Raw genomic sequence first — 24,342 nt, 5'->3', positions numbered from 1 at the left:
GTATAGTTCAAAGATAAAAATTGCTATTCAGTGCTACGCGTATTTGGGCCTAGGATCATGAATAGGTCAGGTTTTTAGGATGTCTCAAATTAATATTTAATTTCATTTATTTATAATCCATCTATCTCTTTAGTGCTAGGTGAGGGGGAAAAACATCTATAACAATTATCACAAACAATGTAACGGGAATGGAACGACTTCCCTATGAGGAAAGGCTGAGAAGGTTAGGGCTCTTCAGCTTGGAGAAAAGGCGGGTGAGGGGTGATACGATAGAAGTCTACAAGATAATGAGCGGAGTAGAGTGGACAGATGTGAAGCGTTTGTTTACACTTCAAACAAGAACAAAACCAGGGGACACAAGATGAAGCTAGAATATAGTAGATTTAAAAGAAATAGGAGAAAGTTTTTCTTTACTCAGCGTGTAGTTAGACTCTGGAACTCGTTGCCGGAGAATGTAGTGACAGCAGCTGGCCTTACGGAATTTAAAGGGGGGTTTGGACAGATTCCTGAGGGAAAAGCCCATTGAACATTATTAATATTTTTTTTTTTGGGGGGGTGGGGGTTGCCGGGTTCTTGAAGCCTGGATTGGCCCACTGTCGGAGACAGGATGCTGGGCTTGATGGACCCTTGGTCTTTTCCCAGTATGGCGGTGCTTATGTACTTATAGTCATAAACATATAACATACAGAAATAGCATATAACAAAAAAAGACATTATACCTAGTAAAAACAAATACCTGAACAAACTCAGGAAATGTAATCCTAAACAAAGATCTCTTTAAACTCTTCTGAAATATGATAAGATCACATTCTAAAAAAGAAAGAACATTCCATGCTTGAACACCTGCAACACTAAGGACAAGGAAAGAAATAGAACTGTAGTGCACCTCCTTCATGGTTGGACATGACATAGAGGGGCATTTTCGAATGGGGACGCCCATCTCTGAAGACGTCGCCGCGAAGGGGTTGGGCATCCCGTATTATTGAAACAAGATGGGTGTCCATCTTTTGCTTCGATAATACGGTCGGGGATGCCCAAATCTCAACATTTAGGTCGACCTAAGAGATGGTCAACCTTAGAGATGGACGACCTAAATTTATCACACAGGGCAGTCACTTACCACTTAGTTGCTATCAGGCACTGCATGTAACACAGTGTTAGCAAGTTTAAATTGCATGTCACAGCAATACAGAGTGCCAATCCCCTCCACACTGACCTCCTCACCTGATCCCCATCCAAATGTTGAAACCCCCCCCCCCCACCCAATCCCTCCAGTACTGCTGAATCCCCAATCCCCATCCAAATGTTCACTATCCACCCCCACCTGGGCAGACCCCCCTGAATCAAAACTCAACTCCAAAACCCTGCCTGGTCCTCCCCAGCCCCCGGACCCCCCTGAGAACTTCTGGGACTTACCCAGGGGCTATCCATGGTGGGCTAATAGGCCCATGTGGGTGGCTCCCTTCTGCTCCTGTCTGGTCTGTCTCTGGGTTCAAAATGGTGGCCACCAACTCCTAGTGGTAGTCTCACAGTACTACCACCAGGCTGAACCCAATTTTAGTGGTATACTAATATATGTCTTTTTTTTTTTTTTGTTCTTTAGAAAAAATAAAGGGGAAAGGAGGAAAACAACACCAAAGAACTAGAATATTATTAAAATTGTAAGGGAGACCTTTGATTTCTGCTTGTTCTTCTGTCAGGAAAAAAACAAAACTGAGGAGCTGAGGAGACTGTTGTGCACTGGAAGATCTGCATACGCTCAGACTTTTCACTAAGTTCTGAGTTCTGGGAGAGCACCTTCATCCCAGCACCATCAGATGACATTTCCAACTGGTGTGCATGACTCAGTTCTGCTTGCTGATGGAAAGTATTATTCACAGTACTGACCCTTTTTTCTATTGAAGATACTTTCATGTTAACAATGATCTTGTCCTATGTGCTCAACAGAAAAATACAGCTGTATTTGAAAGAAAAATCATGTGTTGTGATTTACCTGTAAAGTTTAATAATTTAACTGGAAGTCTGATTCTATCCTGGATCCTACAATTTGGCTAGAGCTCACGTGGAAAGGTTTGATCATCACTGTTGTACTGAAAACCAGTAAGGCCAGCCATCCCACCTTTATTTACCTCTAAAGTACTTAAATAGAATTCTTACCAATAACATAGCATGTCATCCAGGTTCCCTTTCCAAAGACGCCTTGTAGGAAGCGAAAGAGCACAAAGACTGGAAAATTGGGTGCAAAAGCCGCCACAAGGCCACACATTCCTACCCCAAAGGCAGAGATGAGATATGTGAGTTTTCTTCCATACCTAGTGCACACACACATAAAACTTAGTAAAAATTCACATGATTTTCCAACGTACAGTCTAACCTTCAATATCCCTGATGACACTAGACAGAAGGCGTATGCTGCGTACGCCTTGTAGCGCTATAGAAATGCTAAATAGTAGTAGTAGTAGTAGTAAGGAGCAAAGAGAACAACTGCTTCTGAATGAAAGATAGTTTAGCAGAAGAGAAGTGGATAGCAGTTGAGAATATAGCAGAGAGGAACAGAAAATAGGAATCGATCTCAATGTAACACTGTGTTCTCTGAGTTTTAATACACTAACGATTTACTGCAGAATGATCTTTCTTTTAGTTGTAGGAAGAAGGAGGCCAAAATCAAGTTATAGTATCTGGGATGACAGGGGTCAAGTCTATAAAGGGATGTCTATATTTAAGCACCTAGAGGGTGCCTATTCTATACAGGAAACTTCAGGGCCATTTTACTAAAGCTTAGTGCACGCTATATGCTAAAAAGCCCTTAGGTATAAAATGGGCTTCTTAGCATTTAGGGGGATTCTATATATGACACCTAAAAAATTCACATGGAAAACATTTCCGCCTAAGTGTATTCTATAAGCGGCGCCTAGATTTAGATGCGGTATATAAAATAAGCTTAGTTGATAGCCCAGTGCCTAAAACCAGGCGCCTCCATTTACACCAATGACAACATGGAGGGGCATAATCGAACTGGGCGACCATCTTTAAGGGCGCCCCGGCGAAGGGGCGGGGCATCCCGTATTATCAAAACAAGATGGGCATCCAGCGTCCATCTTTTGTTTTGATAATACGGTCAAGGACGGCCAAATCTCAATATTTAGGTTGACCGAATTGTTGAGATCACCAACCTTAGAGATGGCCGACCTCGGTTTATGCGGATAATGGAAACCGAGGACGGCCATTTCAAAAACGACCAAATTCAAGCCATTTGGTCGTGGCAGGAGCCAGCATTCGTAGTACACTGGTCCCCTCTCACAGGCCAGGACACCAATCGGGCACCCTAAGGGGGCACTGCAGTGGACTTCACAAATTGATCCCAGGTGCATTGCTCCCTTACCTTGGGTGCTGAGCCCCCCAAAACCCATTCCCTCCGGTGGTCATCTGGTCAGTTCAGGCACCTTTTTTGAGGCTTGGTCATGAACAAAAAGGGACCAAGTAAAGTCGGCCAAATGCTCGTCAGGGACGGCCTTCTTTTTTCCATTATCAGCCGAGGACGCCCATCTGTTAACCACGCCCCGTCCCGCCTTCGGTACACTACTGACACGCCCCCTTGAACTTTGGCTGTCCCTGCGATGGAAAGCAGTTGAGGACAGCCAAAATCGGCTTTCGATTATGCCGATTTGGGTGCCCTTAGGAGAGGACGCCCATCTCCCGATTTCTGTCGGAAGATGGGCGCCCTTCTCTTTCGAAAATAAGATGGATGGTGTAAATCCTGGTACATAGATTTAGGCACAGAGGGCCATATTCTATAACTATGCCAGAATGCCCACAAAATGTCCATTTCCCTGCCCATAACCATGCCCCTTCTTGTCTGCACATGTTAGAGGTTAGGCGCAGTGCATTACTGAATACACTTAGTAAGTTTATTTATTTGTCACATTTATATCCCACATTATCTCAAACAAGTTTGAGTTCAAAGTGCTGTTATCGACACTAATTAGCTTGTTAAGCCAATTAAGTTACGCAGGTTGTTACAGAATCCTCCTGGATTTCGATGCGGATTTCTAGGCACGCTATATAGAACCCGGGGGTTAGCGCATGCTAATTCTGTTAGCATGCACTAAGCTTTATTATTATTTATTGCATTTGTATCCCACATTTTCCCACCTATTTGCAGGCTCAATGTGGCTTACATAATGTTGTTAACAATGTCATTACAGGATATCAATGTCATTACAAGACATCTAAATGCCTACTTTACATTATAGAATACTAGCATGACTGGATATTTACGCACATAGGAGTTGAGACATGAGCACATATGGCAGCCATAAAGCTGGTGCAAATACTTGCACCTAGATTGGAGAGATCCATGCATAACTTATAGAGGCTCATTTTCAAAGCACTTAGCCTCCCAAAGTTCCATAGAAACCTATGGAACTTAGCCTCCCAAAGTGCTTTGAAAATATGCCTCATGGTATTCTAAAAGTTAGCACATTAATTTGCACCTAGACGCCAATCATGTTAATGCTATTGAAGATATGTGCATACTTAACAGAATAGTGCCTAGACAGATTATTAGTTTTGGAGTTTGTGTTCACATGTGCATGTAATGCAAGAATACTAGATTTATATGTGTACATATCATCTAACTAGGGGGTTCCACATAGACTTATTCTCCCATATGTATACACACACACACACACACACACACACATAAAATGTCATTATTCTCCTACTATAGTTCTCCCATGTTTTGAAGATAGTAAAATGAACAGAACACTCATCTCGTTCTTACTGTTCATCTACTTCCATTTCTATATAATAGTGGTGCATATCCCATTCCTGCTTTTTGGTCACCCTACGTTGATTTCACCAGTCCCGCGAGGCATGAAAGCTCTATACTAATTGCCTAGAAAACTATTTTACTGAGGTGGCTCTCCCCTTGAGGCTTCTCTATGCAACAATAGTGTGCTCCAATGACTGCGTTTATGCACGGAGATACTTGGAACCAAGGATATTTCTTCCTCTGTGGGACTCTATTTTCAGTGCTTCTGGACCCCCTTTTGGAATATACTGGGGCTCATTTTCAAAGCACTTAGACTCACAAAGTTCCATAGGCTACTATGGAACTTTGTAAATCTACATGCTTTGAAACTACGCCTCATTGTCACCTACAGCACGTAGTTGATTACTTAATTTTTAAGTTTGCTGTGATTTGTTTTCTTCGGGGTAGGGACTGGAATGGGGGTGTGAGGGTGGTAGGGGGTGTAGATTATTGTCCTGGTGGCTTACTGTATATTATTCTGACACTTATTATTTATGTTTGATTTATTACTAATAAAAATGAGTTGAAACATATTAGTGGTGCATTGTGATTTATTAGCAGAGTGGACATTTCAAATTCTTCCCCACCAAAATTAAGTGTGGTCTAATTAGAACATTGGCCCCTTCGATCATACTTTAGGGCAGTGGTTCCCAAACCTGTCCTGAGAGAACCCCAGTCAGTCAGATTTTCAGGATATCTGTAATAAAGAGATTAGTTTGCATGCACTGCTTGCAAATTTCTCTCATGCATATTCATTGTGGTTGTTCTGAAAAACCTGACTTGTTGGGGTTCCCCCAAGCCAGGTTTGGGAACCACAGCTTTAGGAAAAGAATGTTAATTCATTAATGAATGAAACACATAAATGAACTCATTATATTGAATCATCTGTCCCAGTAAAAAAAACAACCTTATCAAGTAATCCTTTATAACCATGATAGCTAGCGCCTTGTCCAAAAGAGCTGCATACCTACAGTGATGTCAATGTACATTAATCCAGCCACAACAATGACAGTAAATCCGCCGTCCAGATGGGATTATTGCTGTTATGAACTAACTAGTAAAAAAGGCCCGTTTCTGAAACAAATGAAATGGGCGCTAGCCAGGTTTTCCTCAGTGTGTGTATGTTTGAGTGAGTGTGTGTGTGAGAGTGACTGTCCAGCTTATAATCGAAAGTAATCGCCGGCTATTTCCCGACACAAATCGGGATATGGCCGGCGATTTCGCAAAAGCAGCGAAAAGTGTATAATCGAAAGCTACATTTGTGATAGCTTCGCCGCTTTCCCTTCGCCTCGCCGGCAAAAGTTCAAAGGGGCGTGTTGGCGGCGAAGCGAAGGCGGGACATGGGCAGGCTTGGGCGTGGCTACCAGATGGCCGGCTTTCGCGGATAATGGAAAAATAAAACCCGGCGATAAGCAGTATTTCGCTGGGTTTACTTGGTCCTTTTATTTTCACGACCAAGCCTCAAAAAGGTGCCCCAACTGACCAGATAACCACCGGAGGGAATGGGGGATGACCTCCCCTTACTCCCCCAGTGGTCGCCAACCCCCTCCCACACTAAAATTATTAAAATACAAAACTTTTTTGCCAGCCTGTATGCCAGCCTCAAATGTCATACCCAGCACCCTGACAGCAGTATGCAGGTCCCTGGAACAGTTGTTGGTTGCAGTGGACTGCAGAAAGGCAGAGCCAGGCCCATCCCCCCCTACCTGTTCCACTTGTGGTGGGTAATGTTGAGCCCTCCCAAACCCCCCAAAACCCACTGTACCCACATGTAGGTGCCCCCCTTCAGCCCTTAGGACTAGGGTAATGTTGCACACTTGTGGGCAGTGGGTTTTGGGGGGGATTTGGGAGACTCAACACACAAGGGAAGGGTGCTATGCACCTGGAAGCTAATTTGGTTGTTTATAAAAGATGTTTGAAGTGCCCCCTAGGGTGCCCGGTTGGTGTCCTGGCATGTGAGGGGGACCATTGCACTACAAATGCTGGCTCCTCCCACGGCCAAATGCCTTGGATTTCGCCGGGTTTGAGATCGCCGGCAGTTTTTTCCATTATCGCGGAAAAACAAAAGTGGCGCTCTCAAACCCGGCGAAATCCAAGGCATTTCGCCGGGCCACACCGTATTATCGAAAAAAAAGATGGCCGGCCATCTTTTTTGAAAATACGGTTCCGGTCAGCTGTTGCGCCGCCGCCAAAATAGATCGCCGGCGACCTATTTCACCGGCGATGTTCGATTATTCCCCTCTGTGTGAAAGAGAGAGTGACTGTGGGATTGTGTGTCAGAGAGAGATTGTGTCTGTGTGGCTTTGTATCTGTGAGTGAGTGTGTGTGTTTCAGAATGACTGTGTGCGAGTGCGTATGTGAGACACAGTGAGTGTGAGAGAGTGAGTGTGTTCCCCCCCTCCTACTCCTCTCTTCCCCTTTGCCCCCCTCTCTCCCCCCCCCCCCCCCCCTCTTATGATAGCTATAGTAGCATCCCTTCCCTTACAGGCAAGGGCAGGGCAAACACTCATGGGCAAACTTTGATCTACACCACCACAGATTTAGAATGTTGGGACTTATGGAGGCTTCATTAGAATGTTGGAGGTGCGTTTTATATATAGAGATGTTCCGGGGTGATTTTAGCAGTTTTACTTTTAATAAGAAGCAGAAAACATGAGCACTTTGAATGCTTTAAGTAAAATGAACAGTAAATTGGTAGGGAACACTCTTCATAGAAACCAGAAGGCTTAGAATCAATGTTAACATTCTGTTATATTTATAATAGAAAATATTTTAATGTATAACCTTTAAACAAATACTACTTTTAACATTCCAAGATTCTTAATTCACGATGATGTCTCTAGATTGTCTTGATGGTTGATATTTCATGCATATACTCTACCTGTCTGCTGCATAGCCTAAGGTGACAGCTCCTGCTAAAAATCCCAGATTGAGAACAGCTTGGGTCATATCTAGCTTCCAGGCATTGGCACAGACCAGGTTGTACTAGAAAATGAACAAAAGGAGAATTAGCCTGATTTTATCACGTTTGTCTACTTATGATAAGAAAGCACATGTTTAATTTCACTTAGAAGCCAGACGACAGATTGGTGGCTAATTGTTTTGGCTTGGAATCTCCAGAATTCATCTCTTGAAGTAAAAGTATCCTAATAGATTAAAAAGTCATTTGTTTTATGGGATAAAATTGGCAGCAATGAAATTCCCTGCAGTAGATAAGCTTCACGGGTGAATCAGATTTAAGGAGGAATAAAGAAAAGGAAAGAAGGTAAAATCTTGAGATGATATGGTAGCACAATGTAGCTGTGACACCCCCCCCCCCCCCTTGAAAATAGGGTCTGGCATAAGGCTGGAGGAGGGAGGATTTTCTGGGGTCACTAAGGAAACAGAGCTGGTATTGACAGCCTGGTGAGAGAATCAGAATATAGCCCAGTCCATGGGGGCAGGGCCAGTAATAAAAGGCATTACATAGAGAAAATTCTGATCTATGGAATCCCACCCCCGCTGAGACCCATTGTGCCAATGGGGAAGTCCTGGGAACCAAAGTAGGAGAAGTTTGCAGTGTGTGGTGACTGGAAGCCTCTGTTACATGACAGCAAGTGCCTGCAGAGTGTTCACGACTTGGGAATGACAAGGTGAAGTGGGAGTTGGCATGTCTCACTTCTGGCAGGACTTTCATTGCATGTGTGAATGATCCCTGTTCTGGGATGGGACACAGAGTAACTGAAGAGACTGTGGAAATGATTGTAGACAGTGACTAGCAAGGGCGGGGCGGTGGGGACATCAAGCCCCCCCCCCCCCCCGGGTGCATTCTTGGCTGCTGGAGGGTGCAGAGAGCAGACGCACACCTGTTGGCTCTGCTGGCTCCCTGCTCCCTCTGCCCCGGAACAGAAAGGAACCTGCTGCGGGGCAGAGGGAGCAGGGAACCAGCGGAGCTGACAGGGGCGCAGGTGCTCTCTGCACCCTCCAGCAGCCAAGAATGCACCCGAGGGGGAGGGCTTGATGCGCCGGGGAGGGGGGTATCATTGCGTCGGGGGGGGGGGGGGTTGTGCTGCACCCTGGGGGGACGGATGCCGCTGCACCCAGGGGGGGTGTGCAGCGGCGATCCGCCCCGGGTGGCAGCCAACCTAGGATCGCCACTGATTGTAGATTGAGAGTTTAATTAAGAGGAGAAAAATCAAGTACTTTGTCCTGGTTTGCAAATAGAGGAGACTTAAGATAGAACTGAACTGTGAGTTTTAATGCCCTGATATCATGTGGAGAATATGTTTAGTGCTGTGCTGACCATCTGAGAAAACACCCTGAATTGTACAGAACAAGCTGACAAGTTATGAACTGTTTTTTCCAAGTTACTGTTAATAACAACACTAAGACCACTGCCTAATCTTTTGAGTGAGAGTGCTCAGAGAAAGAGTACCCTGGCCCCAGTCTACACCCAGCTTGAGTGATCCAGCCAGTGGGAGCTGTGTGTGTGCAGAAGTATCATTTGTGTGACCCCAGTCCTGGGTGGTGTGAGTGAAACCCTGGGAGGAGCCGAGCCAGAGATGTTCCCAGAGTTACATAGTTTATAGTTATAGTTCATTAAATTTGATATACCACTTAACTTTATAGAAAATCACAGCAGTGTAAAAATAAAACTTTAAAAATGTAAAAAAAAGATAAAGGAACTCCAATTTATGACAGGAAAGTACACACACACAAAATAGTCAGACAAAAAGAAACCAACCATCAGTAACTATCCGAAGCGTCAGGCCCACCAATCCCCAGGGAGAATAATGTCAATGCAGCTTTATAATAATGTGCTTTTAGAAGGCTTTTAGAAGGCATGCGAAGCATGTTCCACAACACAGGGGCCAAGTAAAAAAAAACATACACTTTCTACTCATGACTATTCAAGACTAAGCCAATGGAGGAACTGATAATTGCAATGCATCCATAGATCGCAAGTTTTGTGCAGGATAATGGCTTCATCTGCTATGACTAAAGGAAAGAAAATTACCAAGGTAAGAACCTAATTTTCCCATCCACAAACAAATCTTTTCCGGAGCTGGGAAGGCGGTAGAACGAGAGGACATGAAATGAGATTGAAGGGGGGGGAAGACTCAGGAAAGATGTCAGGAAGTATTTTTTCACAGAGAGGGTGGTGGATGCTTGGAATGCCCTCCCGCGGGAGGTGGTGGAGATGAAAACGGTAACGGAATTCAAACATGTGTGGGATATGCATAAAGGAATCCTGTGCAGAAGGAATGGATCCTCAGAAGCTTAGCCGAAATTGGGTGGCGGAGCAGATGGGGGGAAGAGGGGTTGGTGGTTGGGAGGCGGGGAGTACTGCTGGGCAGACTTATACGGTCTGTGCCCTGAAAAAGACAGGTACAAATCAAGGTAAGGTATACACATATGAGTTTATCTTGTTGGGCAGACTGGATGGACCATGCAGGTCTTTTTCTGCCGTCATCTACTATGATTTATGGTGTCAACAAATGCACAAAAGAGTCAGGACTATATTCATAATAAGCCTGCTGAATAAGGACTATCAATTTAAAAAGGATCCTATAACCCACTGGCAACCAATGATAATACAAATAAAAGGGCATACATGATTAAACCTAGGGGCCCTCCCCAAAATCCAAATTGCAGTATTCTGCATGATCTGTAATTTTCTCAGATTTTCTTTCGTTATTCCTGCCAAAATTGCATTTGTATAATCCAACTGTGACATAAATAATGCATGTACTAATATCAAAAACGTCTTCTCATCAAAATATTTCCTAACAGCCCTCAGTTTACACAACGTAGCATAGCCCTTACGGACTAGTGCAGTAACATGGCTAAAAGATTTCCAAAACCTCTCCTAGTAACTCTACTGCCAGTCAGATTTTCAAGCTATCCACATTAACAAGCTTTCACTTTCTGGACTTTGGAGGCTATTTTTCTTTTCAAAAAATAATGAAGACTTGGCTCTTTCAGCAGACTTTTGACTTTAACTGATTATAGTGATAGTTTTATATCTCAGATTTGTTAAATTGATTTATGCTAAGCTCAGATGTCACTAATATACAGTGACATCTGGGCTTAGCACATGGGGAAGTCCTACATTGTATATCTGGATTTTCAAAAGGCGTTTGTCAAGGTACCTCATGAAAGGGTACAGAGGAAATTGGAGGGTCATGGGATAGGAGGAAAAGTCCTATTGTGGATTAAAAACTAGTTGAAGGATAGGAAACAGAGTGGGGTTAAATGGGCAGTATTCACAATGGAGAAGGGTAGTTAGTGGGGTTCCTCAGGGATCTGTGCTAGAACCACTGCTTTTTAATATATTTATAAATGATTTAGAGATGGGAGTAACTAGCGAGGTAATTAAATTTGCTGATGACACAAAGTTATTCAAAGTCGTTAACTTGCGACAGGATTGTGAAAAATTACAGAAGGACCTTACGAGACTGGGAGACTGGGCGGCATTCAGTTCAAGCTTCTCCTTTTTAACTACAAATGCACTCAGTCTGCTGCCCCTCACTACCTCTCTACCCTCATTTCCCCTTACATTCCCGCCCAAAACCTCCATTCACAGGACAAATCCCTCCTCTCATTAGCCTTCTCCACCACCGCCAACTCCAGGCTCCGCTCATTCTGCCTCGCCTCACCCTATGCTTGGAACAGCCTTCCTGAGCCCTTACGCCAAGCCCCCTCCCTGCCTATCTTCAAGTCTTTGCTTAAAGCCCACCTCTTCAATGCTGCGTTCAGCACCTAACTCTTACCTTTCAGGAAATCCAGACTGCCCCAATTTGACTGCCCCTATCAGACTGACTGTTCACGTGTCCTTTAGATTGTAAGCTCTTTGAGCAGGGACTGTCCTTCTATGTTAAATTGTACAGCGCTGCGTAACCCTAGTAGCGCTTTAGAAATGTTAAGTAGTAGTAGTTGTAGTAGTAAATGGCAGATGATGTTTAATGTGAGCAAGTGCAAGGTGATGCATGTGGGAAAAAAAGAACCCGAATTATAGCTACATCATGCAAGGTTCCATGTTAGGAGTTACGGACCAAGAAAGGGATCTGGGTTTTGTCGTCGATAATACACTGAAACCTTCTGCTCAGTGTGCTGCTGCGGCTCGGAAAGCAAATAGAATGTTGTGTATTATTAGGAAAGTTATGAAAAACAGGTGTGAGGATGTTATAATGGCATTATATCGCTCCATGGTGCGACCGCACCTTGAGTATTATGTTCAATTCTGGTCGCTGCATCTCAAGAAAGATATAGTAGAATTGGAAAAGGTGCAGCGAAGGGCGACTAAAATGATAGCGGGCATGGGACGACTTCCGTATGAAGAAAGACTAAGGAGGCTAGGGCTTTTCAGCTTGGAGAAGAGATGGCTCAGGGGAGACATGATAGAGGTATATAAAATAATGAGTGGAGTGGAACAGGTGGATGTGAAGCGTCTGTTCACGCTTTCCAAAAATACTAGGACTAGGGGGCATGCGATGAAACTACAGTGTAGTAAATTTAAAACAAATCGGAAAATAGTTTTCTTCACCCAACGCGTAATTAAACTCTGGAATTCGTTGCCGGAGAACGTGGTGAAGGCGGTTAGCTTGGCAGAGTTTAAAAAGGGGTTAGACGGTTTCCTAAAGGACAAGTCCATAAACCGCTACTAAATGGACTTGGGAAAAATCCACAGTTCCAGGAATAACATGTATAGAATGTTTGTACGTTTGGGAAGCTTGCCAGGTGCCCTTGGCCTGGATTGGCCGCTGTCGTGGACAGGATGCTGGGCTCGATGGACCCTTGGTCTTTTCCCAGTGTGGCATTACTTATGTACATTAGAATATGCTAAACCCAGATTTACCACGGCATTAAAGTCAGGCTTTTTTTTTTTTGCAGGTCATGTGCTTATGTTCCCATTGCTCTGAAAATGTAATAATCAGAGCCAGGGGCAGACTGAGAATGGTCTGGGCCCCCCGACTGGCCACCACCCGACGCCCCCCCCCCCCCCACCGCTGCAGCTGATGTCCCCTACCGTCACAGCCAATGCCCCCACCATCCCAGTTCTTTCCTACCCATTGCGCTGCTGCTACTCCCCCGCCCACAAATGCAAATTTCAAAAACTGACATATTTCAATCACTATACTATAGGTTAACAAATTCACATAAAACAAAAAAATGGAAAATATGATGATACCAATTTATTGGATCAAATATATTTTCCGGTTAGCTTTCAGAGGCCAAAACCTCTTTCCTCAGGTCAGGACAGTATACTGCTATTAAGGTATTCTGTTCTGATATGAGAAAGGAGAGTTGGGTATCCAAACAGTCAAAAATGTATTAAAATTAGGCCAATAAAATATCATCTTATTTCCATTTTCTTTATTAACACAGCTACCACACTACTTTATACTAAACTACCTCTGTTGTCTGGCCGTTTACTTTTTTCTAATTGTGTTTGTCCCATTCTCTTGTTTCTTCTTTCCTCGATCTCTTCTTAACTCTCGCCAGTGTCTATCCCTCTCTCTCTTTGCCCTTTCCATCCAGCATCTGCCCCTCTCCTCCCCATTTCCACCCAGCATCTGCCCCTCTCCTCCCCCTTTCAATCCAGCATCTGACCCTTGTCTCTCCTCACGTCCATCCAGAGTCTCTCCTCTTTTTCTCCCTCCTCCATCCAGCATCTGGCCCCTCTCTCTCCTCACTTCCATCCACTCAGGCCCTTCTCTCTTTCCAGCTCCATCCAACATCTGCATCCTCTCTCCCCCTTCCACCCAGCTTCGATCCCCTCTCTTTCCCTCATCCAGTGTCTGTCCCTCCTCTCCCTCTTTCCATCTGACATCTTTCCCCTCTCTCCTTCTCATCCAGCATCTGTCCTCCCTTCCCCCTCCATCCAGTATCTGTCCCATCTCTTCTCCCTCACTCCATTCTCCATCCATCGTCTGTCCTTCCCCATCGCCCAGTCACCCTGTACCTGGGGTCCTCCTTATCCCTGCTCAATTTATATGTCCCCACTATCACCCCACCTAATCCCCATGTCCCCACTCTTCCAGCCTACCCTCACTTACAATCACACCCTCCCCCCTCCAGCGAGTGTTGCAGCCTTTTTTTTCAGCCCCACCCAACACCCAAACCCTCTCCCCCCACCGGACACCCCCACTAACACTGGCACACCAGGTCCAGGGCTATCCCTACACTCACCCAATACCCCCCTGCTGCAGCTACCACTGCTGCTGTTTCAGCAGTGGCGGCAAAAATTAAAAAAAAAGATCACGGGGTTGCACCGTTCCCTTCCCGCTCACAGCTGACCAGCTCTGCCCCGGCATAGGAAATTGTTAGAGGAAGGCAAGACCGGCAGCCACAAACAGGATGAACAGTGCGTCTCCACAATCTTTATTTCTATTTTTGCCGCCACTGCTGTAACAGCAGCAGCAGCAGCAGTGGTGGCCACGGCAGGGGGTATTGGGTGGGAGTAGGGATAGAACGGTGGGCATCTAGGCAGAGCCTCTGGGCCCCCGGGCACTGCCCAGTTGCCCGAACGGTCAGTCCGCTCCTGATCAAAGCATGTTTTCATCTATCAGAAGGTGAGGAGAACTTTGAGGACTATAAGCCAAGTAGCTACTGCAGGGGCATAGGTTTGGGGGGGGGGGGCAGGGCCTGAGTCCAAAGTGAGGGGGCCCAAAATTTGCCCCCCCCCCCACCCATGCAATCCCACATACCTGAGCTGGTTTGGGCACCAAGCCCCACCAGTAGAATCCCTCCTCTAGCCAAAGCCTAGTGTTTTTCTTGGGCTACTGCTGCCATGCAAAACCCCCACTGCTGCACATGCTTGGGAGAGGGCCTACCTCGTGCATGCTCAGTTTCACAAAAAACAAGCATATGCAGAGGCAGATGTCAGTGTAGCAGCGGCCCTGGAAATGCATCAAGCTTTGGCTGGAGGAGGGCTTCTGCTGGTGGGGCTTAGGGACCCCCACATGTCAAAGCAGAAGACAGCATCTCAAATTTTTTTTTGGGGGGGGGGGGGGCCTGAACCCAAATTGGTGGGAGCCCATGCACCCAAGGTTTTCCTGTAGCTACACCACTGACCCTACTGAGGTTCTTTGCTGAGCAGGCAGTCCCTATCCAGACTGCATACAGTTAATTTTTCCCCTTGCCTGCTGGTCATTTTTTGACCTCTCTATATATGCGTAATAGATGTCATATCTGGACATCTCCTAGACAGTGAGGCCCATTCTTTCATAATTCTGCTGACAACACAATTGCCCACCCTTATGAGGGCACTACAAACCTTGGTAAAAAAAAAAAAGCTAATACTTGCTAGGTGCATAGGTAGTTTTTCTAGGCATGCTGTTATCTCTTTTCTTCAATATGAAGTGAACTGTTATATCAGTTGCAAACAATGCCCTTTCACATAATTTATCTTCTACACAAAATTCTTGAATGTCCTGGAAGGCTTTTAGATATCTCTTCCTGGTCTCTTCGGAGAGGGATATCAAGGTGAGGGCCCAAACGTCAGAGGACAAAATCCTCATACCACCTTGTGGGGCTGCTGTTCTGTCCTTGTCATCTAATGGCACCAAGAACAAAGAGTCAGCTAGTTTGTTTTTTGATCCAGGGACATGTAGGCTTTAAGAGCCAAATAATGCAACTTAAAGCCCTAACACTGCTTGATGAATTCTCCCATAATGCTCTATTATGCTAGACTAATTCACTACAGGTTGTTGGAATGATGCATACTATGTGTGAATTCTACATCAGCAATTATGCACATCATTGGCTTGTTATATCTGTTCCATTTACCTTTCTCCATTATTTTGCTCCTGATTTCAATAAAGATATTAAAAAGAAATAGAGCATTGGGGTGGGTGACCCTGATCAAAATAGTAACGTTATTAAAATTGTTATACCCTTTCCAAACCTTACTCTAATGGAGGAGTGGCCTAGTGGTTAGGGTGGTGGACTTTGGTCCTGGGGAACTGAGGAACTGAGTTCAATTCCCACTTCAGGCACAGGCAGCTCCTTGTGACTCTGGGCAAGTCACTTAACCCTCCATTGCCCCAGGTACAAATAAGTACCTGTATACAATATGTAAGCCGCATTGAGCCTGCCATGAGTGGGAAAGCGCGGGGTACAAATGCAACAAAAATAAAATGTAAAGATAATGTAAAAACATAAGCATTGCCATATTGGGACAAACTGAAGATCCATCAAGCCCAGTATCCTGTTTTGAACAGTGATCAATCCAGGTCACAAGTGCCTGACAATATACCAAAAGAGTAAAGCAGATTTTATGCTTCTTATCCCAGAAATAAGCAGTGGATTTTCCCAAGTCCATCTCAATAATGACTTATGGATTTTTCTTTTAGGAAATTAACCAAACATTTTTAAACCCTACTAAGCTAACTGCTTTTAACACACTCTCTTGCAATGAATTCCAGAGTTTAATTACATGTTGAGTGAATAAATATTTTCACCAGTTTGTTTTAAATTTACTACATAATAGCTTCATTGTGTGCCCCCTAGAGTAAACAAGCGATTCATGTCTACCCGTTCCACTCCACCTAGTACTTTATAGGTTTCTATCATATCCCCCCTCAGCTGTCTCTTATCCAAGCTGAAGAGCCCTAAATGCTTTAGCCTATTCTCATGGGGAAGTCATCCCATCCCCTTTATCATTTTCGTCACCCTGCTCTGTACCTTTTCTAATTCCACTGTATCTTTTTTGAGATACGGTGACCAGAATGGCACACAGTATTCAAGGTGCAGCCGCAACATGGAGCAATACAATGGCATTATAACATCCTCATTTTTGTTTTCCATTCTTTTCCTTATATTCCTAACATTCTATTTGCTTTCTTAGCTGCTGCTGTACGCTGAGTAGAGGTTTCAATGTATCAATAATGATGACACATGATCCCTTTCCTGGTTAGTGACTCCTAATATGGAACCTTGCATCATGTAGCTATAGCTTGGGTTCCTCTTTTCCATATGCATCACTTTGCACTTGCTCACGTTAAATGTCACACAAATGTCACTTGCTCACGTTAAGTCACACAAACAGAAGCCACTCCGAAACCACCACTTAGCGTGAATACAGAGCTAAGTGGTGGTTTCGGGGCGGCTTCTGTTTGTGTGACTTACTAGATGTGCATTCAACAAACTGTATGCGTATTTGGATTGCTTTAGCACCAAGAATATACAGTATATTGTTTGATGGTGGAGTAGACATATAAATTATAAACTATAAATTATAGAGCAGCACATTTAAGAGAATTGGTGACTGATTATACACATAGAATTTTTTTTTTAAAAGCAATATGATGGCACGCCGAGCTCATAGTCCGCTGAGGGGGACTGGCTGGGCGGCGATTCTGAAGCTTTTTTCTCCATATTGAAAAATATATTATGTTCACAACAGAAGCAGACAGGTAGTGTGAGCCTGAGTTAGGAATTTCTATTGATAGATATGCCATTATTTTGATACTCTGCAGAGTAAATATGGGCTAGCCTTGAAGTATGTGACTTTAGACTAAATTGCCCCCGCGTTTTAATAAGAACATAAGTGTTGCCATACTGGGACAGACAGACCAAAGGTCCATCAAGCTCAGCATCTTGCTTCCAACAGTGGCCAATCCAGGTTACAAGTACCTGGCAAGATCCCAGAACAGTACAATACATTTTATGCTGTTTATCATAGATATAAGCAGTGGATTTTCCCTAATTCAATCTTAATAATGGCTTATGAACTTTTCTTTTAGGAAGCTATCCAAATCCTGCTAAGCTAACTGCTTTTACTACATTCTCTGGCAACGAATCCAGAGTTTAATTATACGTTGAGTGAAGAAATATTTACTCCAATTTGTTTTAAATTTACTACCTTGTAGCTTCATTGTGTACACCCTAGTCCTAGTATTTTTGGAAAGAGTAAAACAGCAATTCACGTCTACCCATTCCACTCTACTCATTATTTTATAGACCTCTATCATACTACTACTACTTATCATTTCTATAGTGCTACTAGACGTACGCAGCGCTGTACACTTGAACATGAAGAGACAGTCCCTGCTCAACAGAGCTTACAATCTAATTAGGACAGACAAATAGGACAAACAAGAGATAAGGGAATATTAAAGTGAGGATGATAAAATAAGGGTTCTGAACAAATGAATAAGGGTTAGGAGTTAAAAGCAGCATAAAAAAGGTGGGGCTTTTAGCTTAGATTTGAAGACAACCAGAGATGGAGTTTGACGTACCGGCTAAATAGCAGTTTTTCATTGGTAAAGAATCAGGCCAATATGCATAAATTGATTCTAAATAGAGCCAAAATAAGAATTCTTTGGCTTAGTTCCAATTGGTATTATTGGGATGTCTGATTTCTATGGAATCTTCTGTGTAGATATTGGGGATTATTTTAGATTGGTCTTTGATTATGGTTCTTCAAGTAAGCAATTTGGGGCCAGATTCTATATATGGCGCCTCAAAAATCTGTGCAGAAGTGATTTCCACCTAAGTGTATTCTATAAGCAGCGCCTAGATTTAGGCGAGATATGTAGAATACACTTGGTTGATATCCTAGAGCTTAAAACTATGCATGTCCATTTACACCAATGAAAACATGGTGTAAATGCCAGTGCATAGATTTTGGAGCAGAGGGCTATAGTCTATAACAATGGGCATACATTTTGGAATGTCCACGAAATGCCCATTTCCCCACCCATTGCCCATTGCCCTGCTATTCCAGGCATATGGTGCAGCAAGATAAAAGGAATGGAGTCTGCAGTTAGCAGTGGAGGAGAAGTGTGCAGATAAGAGAGATTTACCCAGCGAACGGAGTTCCCGGGGAGGAATGTAGGGAGAGATGAGAGTGGAGAGGTACTGAGGAGCTGTAGAGTGAATGCACTTATAGGTCAATAAGAGGAGTTTGAACTGTATGCGGAAACGGATAGGAAGCCAGTGAAGTGACTTGAGAAGAGGGCTACTATGAGCATAATGACACTAGCAGAATATTAGTTGTGCAGCAGAATTTTGAACAGATTGAAGAGGAGAGAGATGGCTAAGTGGGAGACCTGTGAGAAGCAAGTTGCAATAGTCTAAGCGAGAGGTGATAAGAGTGTGAATGAGGGTTCTGGTAGTGTGCTCAGAAAGGAAAGGGCGAATTTTGGTGATATTATAGAGAAAGAAACGACAGCTTTTAGCAGTCTGCTGAATATGTGCAGAGAAGGAGAGGGAGGAGTCGAAGATGACCCCAAGGTTACGAGCTGATGAGACAGGAAGGATGAGAGTGTTATCCACAGAAATAGAGAATGGGGGAGGAGGAGACGTTGGTTTAGGGGGGAAGATAAGAAGCTCAGTCTTGGTCATGTTTAGTTTCAGATGGCGCTGAGACATCCAGGCAGCAATGTCTGACAGGCAGGCTGATACTTTGGCCTGGATTTCGGCTGAGATTTCTGGTGTGGAGAGGTAGAGCTGGGAGTCATCAGCGTAAAGATGATATTGAAAACCATGGGATGAGATCAGAGTACCAAGAGAAGAAGTATAGATGGAGAAAAAGAGAGGGCCCAGGACAGATCCCTGAGGTACACCAACTGACAGTGGGATAGAAGTAGAGGAGGATCCACTAGAGTATACACTAAAGGTACGCTGGGACAGATAAGAAGTAAACCAGGAAAGAACAGAGCCCTGAAATAGAGAGTTGCACGGGGACAGAAATCTTACCCATCCCCGCCCGTCCCTGCTGGAATCTTACCCGTCCCCACCCATCCCCACTGGAATCTTACCCGTCCCCGCCCATCCCCGCAAAAATTTAAACCATCCCAACCCGTCCCCACCCGTCCCCGTAAGAATTTAACCCATCCCCACCCATCCCCGTAAGAATTTAAAAGTGCATAAAAGAAAGTTCCAGTCAGCTCCCTCAGTCTCTTTCTGGATTTGAGCCACAGCACTGTAGGCAAGGAAGGAACGGAAGTTGGAACTTGGAACACTCTGGTGTGCACATGTAAGATTTGTCTCTGATCCATTGGCAGTGGGTGCTGAGAGGCCGCCACATGCATGCGCCAGTAGGTCAGGTGACATCTGATTCTCGTGCCTGTGTCAGAGCTGAGGCCTGGGAGCAAAGAGGATTAATAGTAACATAGTAAGTGACAGCAAATAGACCTGAACGGTCCATCCACTCTGCCCAATAGTCACACTCATGATCAATTCATCATTAAATCAACGAGTGTGATATTATATACTTGATTATGGTCTTTCTTTCGTGTTTCTGGAACAAAGACCACAGAAGTCTATCTGGCCCCATCCTTATGTTCCAACTGCTGGAGTTACCATCGAAGCCCACTCCAGCCTATTCATGTTCTCATTTGTGGGACACAGACCGTAAAAGTCTGTCCAGCACTGTCCTCATGTTCCAGCCACTGAAGTTGCTGTCTAAGCCCTTTCCAGCCCATCCTACACCAGATTGCCATGTATGAGACACAGACCATACAAGTCTGCCAGGTATCAGCCCTAGTTCATCACAGCCAGAGTCGCCATCTAAGCGTCACTTGACACATCCACACACATGCAGCCATTTAAGGTTAGCTTTTATATAACTTCCATTTTCTAATTAGAGATCCTCTGTGTTCATCCCACACCTTTTTGAATTCCGTCATCATTTGTGACTCTACCACCTCCTTAATGGAAGACTTTCCACATTTATGCTGTTAAAGCAAGGAAGAAGAGGAGGAGGAGGAGAGCACTCAAATAAATTGGTATTCGGTAGATGAGAGGCTGGTGCAGGTGCAGCTTACACTTCCACAGGAAGCCCACAGAACTGGTTCCATCCCCGCGGGAACCCCGCAGGAACTGCCTCCGTCCCTGCGGGAATCCCGCGGGTTCCGCGGGATTCCCGCGGGGACGGAAGCCGTGCAGCTCTCTACCCTGAAATCCAAGTGAGGACAACGTATCAAGGAGTAGGCTGTGATCAACAGTGTCAAAAGCAGCAGATAGATCGAGAAAGATGAGGATAAAGTAGAGACCTTTGGATCTGACCAGGAACAGATCATTGGAGACTTTAGCAAGCGCTGTTTCAGTTGAATGAAGGGGGCAAAAACCAGATTGAAGTGGATCAAGAATAGCTTGAGATGAAAGAAAGTCAAGGCAACGGCGGTGAACAGCATGTTCAAGTATCTTGGATAGGAAAGGGAAGAGGGAGATGGGGCGATAGTTGGAAGGACAGGTAGTCGTCTACCTGTTGTCTACCATCAGTCATCTCTTCTCCAAGCTGAAGAGCCCTAGCCGCTTTAGCCTTTCTTCATAGGGAAGTCGTCCCATCCCCTTTATCATTTTTGTCGCCCTTCTCTGTACCTTTTCTAATTCCACTATATCTTTTTTGAGATGTGGTGACCAGAACTGCACACAGTATTCAAAGTGCAGTTGCACCATGGAGCAATACAAAGGCATAACATCCTCATTTTTGTTTTCCATTTCTTTCCTAATAATACCTAACGTTTATTTTGCTTTTTTAGCCACTGCCACACACTGAGCAGAGGGTTGCAACGTATCATCAACGATAACGCCTAGATCCCGTTCCTGGTCAGTGACTCCTAATGTGGAATCTTGTATTACATAGTTATAGTTCAGGTTCCTCTTTCCCAAATGCATCACTTTGCACTTGCTCACATTAAAAGTCATCTGCCATTTGGATGCCCACTCTTCCAGTCTTGTAAGGTCCTCCTGTCATTTCTCACAATCCTCTTGCGATTTAACAACTTTGAATAACTTTATGTTATCAGCAAATTTAATTACCTCACTAGTTAGTCCCATCTCTAGATCATTTATAAATGTTAAAAAGCAGCGGTCCCAGCACAGACCCCTCGGGAACCACACTATCTACCCTTCTCCATTGAGAATACTGGCCATTTGACCCTATTCACTGTTTTCTATCTTTTAACCAGTTTTTAATCCACAATAGAACACTACCTCCTATCCCATGACTCTCCAATTTCCTCTGAAGTCTTTCATGAGGTACTTTGTCAAACGCCTTTTGAAAACCAGGTATACAATATAAACCTTTATCCACATGTTTGTTCACCCCTTCAAAGAAATGTAGTAGATTGGTGATGCAAGATTTCCCTTCATTAAATCCATGTTGGTTTTGTCTCATTAATCCATGCTTTTAAATATGCTCTGTAAGTTTGTTCTTTACATTAATCTCTACCATTTTGCCCTGCACCAACGTCAGGCTCACCGGTCTATAATTTCCTGGATCACCTCTAGAACCGGAATCAGCGTTACATTGGCTACCCTCCAATCTTCCGGTACTGTGCTTGATTTTAAAGATAAATTACACATGTGGTTTTGCCCCCAACACAATCTTGTTTCAAAGTCCCTCTTTGCCTTCCTTGTCAGCGCTTTGCATTTGACTTGCTATTCCTAATGCTGTTTCTTATAATAAACTCTCCATATGGAATAAATTAGTGAAAGAAACCTTTCCTTTGGTGCATGTGGACAAGCTTGGGAAGGATTGGATTTAATATGTGGGTCAAGGACATGATAGACCTCAAATATTAGAGCTATTTGCAAATTTATATGACATGTCAAAATCGACAGAGTAGCACAACAAAGAGCAGATCAGCAATCTGAACAATGTGGTTTATTAAAAGAACAGACACCTGACATGGGCACGTTTTGCCCTAAGGCTGCATCAGGGGTACAACTACTGGGGAATGAAAAACAAACTTTCCACAAATAGCCAAATCAATCCCAAATAGCAAAACAGCCATCTGTCCTGATAGAGGTAGCATCCCTAAAGGAAGGGTCCAAGAAAGCACAAAGGCAGGCGGTCTGCAAACTCCAAGGTGGAAGATAAAAAAAGCAGATCGTGTAAAAAGATAAATATAGTTTATTTCAAACAATATACTGGTATAGGCTGTCTATATTTATACAAATACCAGTATATTGTTTGAAATAAACTATATTTATCTTTTTACACGATCTGCTTTTTTTATCTTCCACCTTAGAGGTAGCATCCCTTCCATACAAGTAGATGAGTGAAACGTGGCCACGTTGGGTGTCTGTTCTTTTAATAAACCACATTGTTCTTCTAATTGCTGGTCTGCTCTTTGTTTTGCTACACTGATGGTTTGCAGATTGCTGCTTCTTTTAATTGGCTTTAAAATCCACAGAGTTACAAGAAACCTAATATAAGATTCTACATAGAGCATACCTCGTGAGAGTGAGAGGGGCTCACTTAGGGATTTGGGAGGAAGAGGAATGTCTTTAGTGTAAAGTTCAGAGGGGTACTTTTGTTCATTCCTTCTTAGAATGCCCTAAATTGTCAATATGGAGGGATGACTTGAATTTAATATCAACTATTACACAGTGTTCTCTAGATTGGGATTATGGGGGATTGTTACTGGAGCAAACTGTGACAAAGCTGCAGAGACAGTTTATATATATTTATACTTGGTTGGTTAAAAAGGCGATCTTGAAATACTTGACAGTGGAGTATGCTTCAGCTTTGCAATATTGGATTCAGTGCATACAGGAAGTTGCAGAACACAAAATTAGGATAATTGCAGCCAATCACAAGAAAGAGAAACAATGCTATAAGAGACTTTGGCAAAAGTTCTATGAGACTGTTGCCTCCTGAATTGCAACTCAGCATTGCTTATAGTTTGTTTTGTTATACTTACATTGTTGCCCCAGGGGTTAAGGGCAATGACCTAGTTCCAGAAGGGGGAGTATGTGTGATGTGACTTTAGTTGGTGAGTGTGTGGGGGGGGGGGGGGGGGGGGGAGATGACTGACGAAGGGGAAGAAAATTTAAATATTATCATATAATGGAGACAGGTGGTTGGCAAGTAACATGCATACTTTTGTATTGACTGTATTATAAACTATATTTGTACCTGGATGCTTCAGATGTTTGAAAGCATTATGTTCATCACATGTATGTCATTGTTGCTTGTGCAAAAAGAAAAAGAATAAAACATTAAATTGACAGTTATGTGCCTACCTTTAGGTGTGAGCACCTATGTTAGCTCACAGGCAGGTGTAAATGCTTGCATCTAGCCGCTGGAAGTTACACATAACTGATAATATTCTATGATCCACACACAGAAGTGCTAGACATGCCCCTCCCAGGTCCACAACCCTCTTTCAGTTGCACACTATGCATTTTGTGCACACAATCTGTAAAATACTAACTAAGGGCAGTTACACACATAACTGTTAATTTGTGCCAATTATCACCAATTACAGCCAATAGACGGCTGGCACATTAGGATTCTGTGCTGTATGCACATGGTTTGGCACCCCCACCCATGCCCTGCCCATTGCCATGCCCCCTAGCACTTACACGCCGAACCAGTTAACATGCGTCTTTACAGAATGGCATCTAATGCACCTAGAGGTACTATTACAGAGCGGCGGTAAACCCAACACGGGCTTACCGCTTGCTCTTCCAGGACTACCGCTGGCCCAACACAGCCACTAGCAGTAGTTCCGCCCCAAGCACGTGCCATTTCCGGGGGAAAACCCCTGGAAATGGCTTGTGAAGTGGTAACCTGGCGGTAATCAGGC

General features: G+C 44.0%; 1 protein-coding gene across 1 annotated transcript in view; it reads right to left on the bottom strand.

Annotated features, from left to right (window-relative positions):
* Positions 1-24,342, bottom strand: part of SLC22A3 (solute carrier family 22 member 3) — a 173,621-nt gene that overhangs the window by 79,553 nt on the left and 69,726 nt on the right. Inside the window, exons 2-3 of the mRNA XM_030198062.1 lie at positions 7,695-7,798; positions 2,158-2,312 (exon numbers count right to left, since the gene is read on the bottom strand). Of these exons, the coding sequence (XP_030053922.1) occupies positions 2,158-2,312; positions 7,695-7,798 (259 nt within the window). The remainder of the gene's footprint in view (positions 1-2,157; positions 2,313-7,694; positions 7,799-24,342) is intronic.

Source organism: Microcaecilia unicolor, chromosome 3, assembly GCF_901765095.1.
Source record: "Microcaecilia unicolor chromosome 3, aMicUni1.1, whole genome shotgun sequence".
Lineage (NCBI taxonomy): Eukaryota > Metazoa > Chordata > Amphibia > Gymnophiona > Siphonopidae > Microcaecilia > Microcaecilia unicolor.
This window is presented reverse-complemented; position numbering and strand designations above follow the sequence as displayed.